Source organism: Setaria viridis, chromosome 9, assembly GCF_005286985.2.
Source record: "Setaria viridis chromosome 9, Setaria_viridis_v4.0, whole genome shotgun sequence".
Classification (NCBI taxonomy): domain Eukaryota; kingdom Viridiplantae; phylum Streptophyta; class Magnoliopsida; order Poales; family Poaceae; genus Setaria; species Setaria viridis.
In genome coordinates, this window is record NC_048271.2 from 4428399 (window position 1) to 4439471 (window position 11073).

Genomic DNA, 11073 nt, shown 5'->3' on the forward strand with positions numbered 1-11073 from the left:
GGACATTTTAGGATCATGTACTTCATCAATCCTACTAAATGGGGTCCCAGGCAAGGTATTCCACTACAAAAGAGGTGTTAGAAAGGGAGATCCTCTATCTCCTCTACTCTTTATTATAGCTGCTGACCTTCTACCGTCGATCATAAACAAGGCAAAGAACCAAAGACTCCTCAAATTACCTATTCCTAAAAAAGCTGGCATGGATTTCCCAACTATATAGTATGTTGCTGACACTTTGATGATCTTAGAGGCGTGCCCCATCCAACTCAATTACCTCAAGGATCTCCTCCACACATTTGCACAATCAACAAGATTAAGAGTGAATAATAACAAGACAGTCATGGTCCCTCTTAACATCACAGAAGAAAAACTTGATCTCTTGGCAAATGTATTCAGCTGTCAAAAAGGAACCTTTCTATTCACATACCTTGACCTTCCCCTATGAACAACTAAGCCAAGCATTGGAGATTGTCTTCACCTCATTCAGAGAGTAGAAAGTAGACTAAGCTACACCTCTTCCTTTCTATCCCAAGGAGGCAGGTTGGAAATGGACAATTCTGTTCTATCATCTTCAGCAGTGTTCTTCTCCTCCACCTTAAAACTTCACAAGGGCATGATAAAGCAACTAGACAAGTACCGAAAGCACTGTCTCTGGAGGGGATCGGATCTTAACTCAAAGAAGCCATCCAAAGCTGCTTGGCTAATGGTTTGCTTGCCAAAAAAATAAGGTGGTCTGGGAGTCATAGACATTGCATCACGCAATGATGCTCTTTTATTGAAATTTTCTCCACAAGTTCTACAACAAGGTAGATATTCCCTGGGTCCACTTGGTTTGGGACAATCACTATGACAATGGTCAGTTGCCTGGACAGTACATGAGAGGTTCCTTTTGGTGGAGAGATATTGTCAAACTCTTGGACACCTACAAAGATTTTGATGGCTCCATCATTCTTTTCTAGGAGTGACTTATGGAATGGACGAGTGCTATTTCAGACTTACCTTGAGCTATTCTCTTTTGCCAATGATTCTAAGATCACATTCAAGTTGGCTGCTAATTCAACCCCCTTTATTCGGAACTTTCACATACCATTGTCAATTCAAGCAAATCAACAATTCCAAGAAGTGTAGGAAATTATACAGAATCTTCATTAGCAATTCCAAGAAGTGCAGGATATTATACAGAATCTTCACCAAGCAAAGGGTTATGATCTTTGGTCCTACACTTGGGGAACCACCTCATTTTCAGCAGTAAAAGCATATAAAGCCATTGTTGGTCAGAGAAGTGTCTACCCAGCTTTCTCTTGGATCTAGAAATTCAAATGCCAAATGAAACACAAGGTTTTTTCTGGCTCCTTCTACAAGACCGACGAAGCACAAGAGTGTTGAAATTGACACACTTTTACCCTATTTATTTTCAATAATGACATGAATTTAATTCCTAAATTATTAATTACACCTAATAAACTGGTTATTTTCACATATGCAACATATTTTGGAGGATGTTCTGTTTTGCTCTAGATTGGTTACCTTTGCTCTATCTGTTATCTCTCTATACATGCTTAGTAGATTGGATTTGAATCTCTCATAAATACCAAGTTAATACTAACAATGCTAGTTGAAATAGATCTTGTGCTATAAGTTTCATGGTTGATAAAACTTGGGGGAATACTCTGAAGGAAGAGCTACAACTGATTCGTACGCTTGCGGTTCACAAATTGGCGTGCTAACAGCCGCCAACAAAGAGACATCTTAAGAAGAAGAAATATGAACCTAGAATCCTATACTTGCGATCTCTGCATCCTTCAACGACCAGAATAAGTGGCCCATTTATCTCTAAGATGTAACTTTATCAAAACTTGTTGGGCATTAATTGGAGTATCAGTAATCACAACAAGGTTAATTCTTCAGATTTTCAAACAGATCAAGGATAAACTGGTTGTGCCATTCTTCATGAAAATCATCATTCTTATGACATGAAGCATCTGGTAAAATAAAACGATTGAATCTTCAACAATATCAACCCAAGTGTGCAAACGTGCAAAAGGAAATTTATGCAAGAATTTTCCTTAGTTCCGGTGAGAGTCAAGCAAAGCTTTGTCCCTCGTATGTCCCTTTGGCTTCAAGCCTTGTAATTTGCTTTCTTTCTCTTCGTTTTTTTTTCTTTTGAACCTCTTGTAGACATTTTATCTTAATATATTTCAGTAGCCCCTCCTGTTTCTTAAAAAACAAAATTGTGTCGTAACACTCAAACACGGCGGCCATATCCGTGTAGGCGACCCTTTCGCCGTGCGTCCCCGGTTCCGTCCAAGGCAGCTGTTGCATCCAATCCAAACCAACCAGCCGTGGCTCCGCCAAAGAAGCTAGAAGCCCGATTCGCGGCGGGGCGCCAGGCGCGGGAGCAACATCCGGACCGGCGAGCAGAGGCGCGCCTCAAATCAATCAGAAAGTGCCGGGTGCCGGTCGCTCCCGCGTCCCCCGCGCGGCGCACTTGATAGCACGCCGTCGCGTCGGCTCGGGTCTCGTCGCGTCCGCCTGCTGCCCCGGCCGGCCGCTCCCTCCCCAGATCGGCACTTCCATTCCATCGCCGTCAGGCGTCCAGGCCAGCCGTCGCGCATCCATCACGTACGCCGCCCATCTCGTCTATCCCCCGTCGCGTCCTACCGGCCTACCTGCTGCAACATCAATTTCGGGGGCATAATAAGAGCATGTGAAACGGGACGTAGCGGCCGGATGACCACCAGAGGAGACGACTGAATGAGAGACGAGACCCTTCGTCCCCTTCTCCCTCTCTCCTTCTCGTCTCTCTCTTATTCCTTGCGTGCCGTGCAGATGGGCCGGGGGAGGCAGGGATTGACTGGAGGGGTCACAGGCCGGTCACCTCTCGCCTAGAGGCCGTAGCCCCCCTAGGTGGCAGTGGCACTCGACATGGATCGCCTTGCTTGCTCTTGGCTCCCAGCATCTTTCGTGAGCTTCTGTGGGCCTTCCCATGGCCGGCCGGCCGGCCGGAACCGGGTACCACTGCTGCTGACTTCTACTTCTCCCAGTATCTTGTCACCCCGGTCACCTCGCTCACGGCTCAATGCATTGCACGCCAAGCAAAGCGAGGAGCAAGAGACCCGGACACGGCCAGGCAAGGAGCCCAGGACGAGTGGACGACCAAACAACGAGCAAGCACCGCCCAGCACACGCCAAACAACACAGAGATCTGGGCCAAGCAAAGCAAAGCGAGCTTTGTGTGTCCGGGAGCACGAGGCTTGGATTCCGGCCACGTGCTTCACCAGATTAGGAAGGTGACTGGCATTGCTGGCATCCTACTAGGACAATTTTGGAGCTCAGGCCTCGTTTGGTATGGATTACCGGCTTCAGTTTCGACACTATCGTGCTGAAGCTGAAGTTTGGTATGGATTACGCCGGCTTCGGTTTGGGCACTATAGGGCATCGTTGCGCGTGCTGGAGTTGAAGTCGGCTAAGCCACTGATTTCAGCTCCACCCGCTTCCCAACTTCTTTGTTCATTTTTCTTTTACGTTCCGATTCACCCGCTTGCCATCTTCCCTGTTCATTTTTGTTTTACATTCCGACTTCACGCTACAATTGAAAATAGTGCAGCATAGTGTCGCGCTACGCTGTAGCGCGAAGCCAAGCCGAAACCCCCTTAATCGTGCCAAAGGGGGCCTGAACATAGCTGCTGTTCTCGAGTCTTGGCCCCTTGTTGCCATGCATGCAGGTGAGCAGAGCTGAGATGCAGGGGCTGCTGAAAAAAAATTGTAGACAGATACTGAGTAGTACAGAGATTTTAGACTTGATTCCCCTGGATGGCTTTAGTACGTCTTCAGCCGGGCGAATCAGATACGGAGAGCACGATACAGGAAATGATATAAGGATTGCAGAAACAGGTATGTGCAGGTCAGCTCGACAAGCAAGCAGCATCAGATTTGACCACCACCAAAATAAAAAACCTTCCTCGGATCAGTGATGTTTTTCAGTACCAAACGAATAGGCAAACATGAATGTATTAATCCAACACCATTGAGACTCCATGGTGGAAGCAAAAAAACTGTGATGGCAACGGGAACATAATTCGAGCATAGGGAAAGGCGATAGTTACAGAGGTTGGTTTCCTCCACTTGTTTGGACTCCATGTACAGGGTGCGAACAAAGAACATGGGTGAGTAAAGGGATCATGGTGAGACGCCAGAGCTCAAGTCTTCCAGAGTTCCCAGATTGTTGCGCTGAAGGCGTCACCTTGTAACATTAGCCTCCTTACTGCATAACAAGCAGGATAGAGTGTGTTGGCACGTGAGAATACACGAGGTATATGCATTAAACGAAATTGTGTGAAGCCCGTCATGTACAAAACTACAAAAGGATAAACATTGGCTACAAGGAGACTCTTTTTTCCCAAACATTGTGAATAATATTTTGTGAACCCAAAAGAAACGAACTGTGAAGGTTAGGCAGACCATATCAGAAACGAAAGACTCTGTGAAATAAAAGAATATGATTATTTCATGTTTCAGATTCCACACCCACAAATGATTGCTTAACTGTCAACAATGTACAAATAGAAGCTTCGGCATTTCCATGTTCGGGACCCAACTGTGTTCTCTTACCATCATCCGACCATTGCTGAAACTATATAGTACTGTAAATCTATAATCAGTGTTATTTATAAATTTTGTCATTCGCCATTAGCAGGATTCACCAAAAGTAACTTTTCGGAAAACCGAAGGTGGCTCTGATGTTGATAAGTTGATATAAAAATGTCCAAGCTAATAGAAATGTTTGCCCCATTTGTTGCTACACGAACAATTGGTATGAGCAGTCAAGATGATTATGGAATAGGGTCAAAAGCTTTTTGTCTGATTTTCTTTACATAGACAAAAACTAATGACATGTCAAATCAAGCAAACATCTAAAACGGAGTTTGATAGCAGAAACCGATTGTTTAATAACATGACCTACTTATTAGTTTAGCAAAGAGATCAAGGAAGAAAGATTTGAAATAATTGTACTATTTGAAGAGCAGTTGGAATGAAAGAGATGCAGCCAATTAATACACTACTTCATGCTTAATATATAGTAATTTTCCAAACAAAAAGAAAGAGATGAACCTAATCACATAGAGGAAAAGTGTTGCCTGAAAATTTAATCAGCAGTTGATCGAGGAGCACTTACAAGTAAGTTGGAATCTGGCTTCAAGGGATCTGATTTCATGCTAGTGGAAGTAGAGATGTCAATTCTTTGCTGACCAGTTTCCAGTTTCAGAGTGGCCACCTCAGATCCATATGACCTTCCATGATGTGCAGACCTTGCAGGAAAGGGCAGCATTGCCATCATGCCAGTATCATTTGAGGTGCCTATTTGGTTCATCATGTACCCATAATTTATGATTCCAGATGGTGAGTAATATGGATATGGAACAAAATAAGGGCCAGTGACAAATGGTATGTTGTATGGTGAGTACATTCCGTCATAGCTGTTAGCAGGGCTCCTATGACTCCAAGCCCCCCTGACCATTGAACCTCTTGGTTCGGCATTCTTGGTTTCCACCTTTATTCCCTTCAACTCATGAAAACTCTTCTCCAAAACCTTGTCCGCAGCTTCCTGGGAATCAAATGTCACAAATCCGAAGCCCCTCGCCTTTCTTGTTAGTTTATCATAAAACACGACCGCATCAGTTATTGTCCCAAACTTCTCAAAGTAACTTGAGAGGTCATCTTTGGTAATCTTGTCTCCTAACCCACCCACAAAGATCTTCTTTGAATCAGCATTCTGGTGATTGTAGGTAGTGCTTTGAGTCGGCACATATCTAATTCCTTGTTTTTTCTCTGCTTTCTTCACATCAACCTACATCACCAACATCAAACCGCATGATTCAAAAACATAAGATAATGATATTTTGAAAAAAAAAAGAGAAAACACAGTAGTGAATTTTGTCATGTTAGGACAGAAATTATGCAGAAGCCACAGCACACAAGCTTATCAGTAAATAAATGAAAGAGATAGTAGCAAAAAAACATGGAACTTGACTGATTGACCAGTTTTACCAACTAAATAGATCAAAAATAAGTTTTGCATGAGCCAAGAAACATGACATTGGTGTTCTATTAGGCTATATATATGTGGTCAGCTATTTATTATTAGTCTATTACCATTACTGGCCCATAAACTATGCAGGATTTCAGTACCACTAAGATTTTCTTAGCTTAAATGAATAAGCAAGTCACACTGCAGAAAGAACTGCACAATAGATCTATAGTGGAGTAACCATCAGAATTAGCCATACTTCCTACAAATTATATAAAGCCGTCAACAATTATCTATTCTTTGAAAGTCAGACTTGCAAATTGTATTTCTTATGAGTTCAAAAGATGTCCTGCATTGCACATTCTCACTACATTTACATATAAACAAGGAATGGAGGTAGAGCTCTGTACCATAAAAAAGCTGCAGCGCTTTGCACTTACGCAATATCAACATAGCAGAATTCGAACCCATGTCTCAGTGCAACCAGAACACCAGTGCAACAAGAACAAAGGGCGTGCCCAAATAAAAGGACTTCCAATGCAGTCGTCACCCCACAATGGAGATAAGCAGACAAGAACCAACTATTTTAGGAGAATATAATCCTTTTCCACTTGCATATTCTTCATAAAGGCTCGCTCTGGTTGTGAAGTGTGCTCAAATAATCTAACGGGCTTCAATTTTGACATCTAACCAAACTCAAGCTGCATTTTTTTAATCACCCAATTTCACGTAGACAGCCTTTTCTCAGCACACACTGCAACCTACATCAGTCAAAAGAACAATCTAATCCTGTGTGCTAGGCGAAACAGCGCCGCATCATAATTCCCGCAGGCGAACTTACATTGATCCTGCACTACCGTAGCATCTACTCAACCCACAAGCTCTATGCGCACGCAGTAAACAGTAGATATATCCCCCAAAACAAGTGCGGTTTTTCCCCCCAAACATGGCCGCCCCGATCCGTTGCCGTTAATTTTAAACGCGGGTAGCGAAAAAAAGAGCTCACCCTGCGGCCAAAGAAGGCATCGTGCTTGTCCCTCTCCCTCACGTCCAGCGCCCTGAGCGCCGCCACCTCGTCCTGGAACTCGACGAAGCCGAAGCCGCGGCCCATGCCGTCCGGACACAGCATCACCAGCGCGTCCACCACGTGCCCGTACCGGGCGAAGTGGGACCTCATGCGCTCCGGGGTGACCCCCCACCGCGGGAGCCCCCCGACGAAGAGCTTCCGAGGCTCGAGGTCCGTTTGCTCCATCACGGCGGAGAGCGCTTCGGTCGCTGCCGCCGGCGTAGGGGGGAGGAGGGGACGAGACGGGGGTTTGGGGGAAGGAAGCGAGGGGAGCGCGGTTCGGTTCGGAAACAGCGGCGCGCGTGGGCGAAAGGGGCGGAAGGGTGTGCGTTAGGGTTGGTTGGGTTTGGGCTCGGAGGTTTAAGTGGGCGAGGGGGGTGGTGGTGCGTGGACGCGGCCCGTGTTGGGCCTTTTATGGGCCCGTGTGGATCGGATTGGGTTCCACGCGTGAATTCGCGGAATTCTGTTGGACTGGGGGGGTGTGGTTTGTCTGGGTCAAGTCAAGGAGTCCATGACCGCGACGACGACCCGGTATTTTTGCCGTCAGCAGCGCGGCGCGAGCTGTCGTCTGTCGACTACTTGACCAGCGCGTAATGCACGGCGGTAAGGGTTTTTTTTAGGCGGTAAAGATTCATTTTCATACGATACTGGTCTCATGTGTGTGCCGGCCACTTACGGTGGCAGGATCATCTTGCTAGCCAAAGTGTGCCAGAGAATTTAAGCGACTAGCCTTGAGATAAGGTTGATGCATGAAAAAACAATTGTTGGCAACATTAATATAGGACACATCCAAACTTCCGATTCACAGCATCTGATTTGGTTCTATTACCATGAAATGAAACGTTTTTAATAGAGAAACCTAGTTAAGCTCGTTTTTATTTTAGTTGCAGACAGTGGACTGCATTGCGTTGTTGAATCCGCATGGATCCAGAGTCCACAACCCAACAATATCCGCTCCCTTGTAGCTTGCAGATTGTAACAGTCTTACTACAGACTTTAATCCGCAATCTTCAGCTACAACAAGCAGGGACTTTGATAAGGTCTATCTGTAATAAGAAATTAAAGAAGAAACGTATGAAGCTGTGACTCAAAAGTCAGGGCCAAACCGGATCAGATATAGATTATGTTTCTCAACTCCATTTGCTTTCGCTGGATCCAGAGCCGGATAATGTACAGATGCGAAGACAGATATGAATCGTTTCGAGAGTCCCTGCACTACATCCGGAAAACAATGTACCGCGGTGGCAGGATTTTGGGACTGAAACAACCGTACACATCGAGGCAGGAATGCAGGATATCTCGTGATTCAATTTGCACATATGGATAATCCAGTCGATAATTTTGGATCGGATAACCCGCATATGGCGCATTGCACGTTCCTCACAAACAGTGCTACGACTCTTATTCTTGTTGAGCCCAGTACAATCCACAGGGCGCAGGTGCCCGCTACGTGGAGCACAGTGCTCAGTGCCATGGCAAACGACGGAATTCCTCGACGGACATCTAATTTGTGCATTAGAGGGTGGTGTTTCTACCTGCCAAAGCATGTGTGATGTGTCCAAGGCAGAGGCAGGAGACGGCGGCGATAATGGCGGTTGTTGCGAACTGGACACGCTTGGACTTGGGACCTTCGATCCGCCGGCCATTCGGTCGTCGGCGGAGGTAGCTAGCGGCGTTCACGAAGACGTAGTGGCACTCTGGTGGCAGCTCAAGTGATCGACGGCGAGAACATCAGGTCGCATAGGTGCCCCGGCACGTGTCTATCCCCGCGAGCTACGTGCTACGCGTGTGAGCGCCTCCGTGCGACACGTGAACCTACCGGCGACCGATTGGTGTCGCCGTCCCTCGTCCGTGGGCGCATAGAGGATCGTTCCGGGTCCCACATCGCCGGGCTCTTTGCATGTGTGGCTCTCGATCGCCAAAGGAACAAGCAGCAGCTTTCGGTCCCTGTTCTGTTCACGCGCACGCGCACGCGCACGACGCAGGAACACGACACGGTGCTGTTTCCCGTCATGCGCAGTCCGCACAGTGCAAACGGCTGCAGCGAGTCGCTGCAGACTCACCACATCGAGCTGTCGAGGTCGAGTGAAAAATGGAACCCCTGTACGTGACCGTTGGTTCAGTTGCTCGCCCGTCCGGGTGAAATAATTTTTCCACTTTAATTTACATCAAGATCCATGTAGCTAGCACCTAATCATGCAATCTACACGTCAACACGGGACCCTTTTAGTAATTTAGTTGTACTACTAGTATATAGCAGATTGTAATACTGCACGCACCCTACTATCCTGCTACTAGCAGCGTGTATGCTCCCAGTCCCAGATCCGCTTCACCATAACGTGCCTGCGTCCGTCCGTCCGTGCCAAAACTTCACATGTGAGACGAGTGGGATCGGCGCACGTACGGTCCTCCTACGTCATGAGCGACGCGAGCCCCAGGGGCGCCGGCGGCGCGACACCGGCGGCCTGCTGCTGCACCAGCGGCGGCACCATCGGCGGCTGCGCGCGCGGCAGGGCGTGCGCGGCGGCGAGCCGGCGCAGCGCGAGGAGCCTGCCGCGCGCCTCGCGGAGGCGGCGCGCGAGCGCGGCGGCCTCGGCGCGGAGCCGCGCGTTCTGGCGGCACACCGCGGCGCCACGCACCGACAGGCCCCGCAGCCGGGCCTCCAGCTGCTGCCTCTCGGCGCGGAGCCGCGCCGCGTCGCCGCGGAGCTCCTCCAGCCGCTGCTGCTTCCGCTCGCGCGACCGCCGCGCCGACAGGCGGTTCGACTCCTTGCGCCGCTGTCGCCGCCGCCGCTCCTCCTCCTGCTCCTCGCCCGGCGCAGCGGCTTCCTCCTCCTCCTCCTCCCGCCCCCGCACCGGCGCCGCCGGCGACGTCCTCGACGACGCCAGAACCTGGTCCAGGCTAGGGCACGTGTCGGGCCCCCACGGCGTGAACCCGCACGTGATAATGTCCATGCCCAGCAGGTCCCGCGAGCCGCAGCTGGACGACGCGGCACCGAAGTCAAGGTCAAGGGCCTCCTGCACGGACAGCATCTCGCTCCCTCACTTTGGCAGTCTTCCACTACGAAACCACCAGCAAAATTTCCAGCAAACTAATGGGGGCGAGTAGAGAATCGGGGAAAAGGGAAGAACGATGAGGAAACGGCCGCTATTTATAGAGGAGTCACAGGCAGGCCACCACCCTCGAGGGTCGAGGCCTCAGCTCAGACCTCGCGAGGCGGGCCCGCCACGATTCCGGGCCCACCGTTACGTGGGGTGTCTTCCTTCCCCTTCCCGGGTGGCTGGCGCCTTTCCGTTTTTTTTTTCCCACGGCCCCGCTTTACTCGTGGCGAGGAAAGATTCAACCTGCCCCGCCGGTATATTCGCACCTGCGCCGCTACGAATCCGACGGCGCACGACGATCCGAGCATCCGTGACGGACGGCACGCTTTTTCCGTGGGCGCCCGATCCGGTTGGTGCGACGTGAGGGAGGACCCCACGTACGCCGGGTCCGGCCGCGCGGTGTAGCTTTTTTTTTTTCCCCTTCCGAACGGAGACGCGGTGTAGCTTAGCGGCGAAGCAATGGTGCTCCGCCTCCCGGCGTCGAGCGCGCACACGTGCCTCCCCCCATCGCCGGCGCCTGTAGTAGACTGTCAGCTGGGGCCGCGCGGCCGCCTGCGTGGCGCTCCCCGGGGAGCTCGCGGCGCAGGGGTGCGCCACCTCGGCGCGCCCGGCACAGGGGCAGGCCGGCGTACGTGTGCGAATGGGTGGCGAGGCCACACGGGCGCGCGCCACACATGCGAAACATTCTCTGCCGCGCCTCAGCCGTGCGCCGACGAAGCTAGCATGCAGGTTCGAAGCCTCGAGCGCGACGTGGTTGGAGTCCACTTACACGTGTGCCTGAGCGACCGGTACACGTATCTTAAAGCTGGCGCCACCGCCTTTGTCTAAGGTTGACGGTGACCGGCGCGTACGACGTGCGACTATGCGTGGACTGTGAC

The 11073-nt window shown here is 49.7% G+C and overlaps 2 protein-coding genes across 2 annotated transcripts; both read right to left on the reverse strand.

The window, feature by feature from the left end:
- Positions 1-3949: 3949 nt before the first annotated feature.
- LOC117835861 (uncharacterized) lies at positions 3950-7437 on the reverse strand. The gene is made up of 3 exons (XM_034715173.2): positions 7035-7437; positions 5177-5848; positions 3950-4264 (listed from the first exon to the last, which is right to left on the reverse strand). The coding sequence occupies exons 1-3, from the start codon at positions 7278-7280 to the stop codon at positions 4262-4264; spliced, it is 921 nt and encodes a 306-aa protein (XP_034571064.1). The 5' UTR covers positions 7281-7437; the 3' UTR covers positions 3950-4261.
- A 1743-nt stretch (positions 7438-9180) lies between these two features.
- Positions 9181-10284, reverse strand: LOC117839992 (uncharacterized). Its single transcript, XM_034720445.2, has one exon. The coding sequence runs from the start codon at positions 10124-10126 to the stop codon at positions 9506-9508; it is 621 nt and encodes a 206-aa protein (XP_034576336.1). The 5' UTR covers positions 10127-10284; the 3' UTR covers positions 9181-9505.
- Positions 10285-11073: the final 789 nt, after the last annotated feature.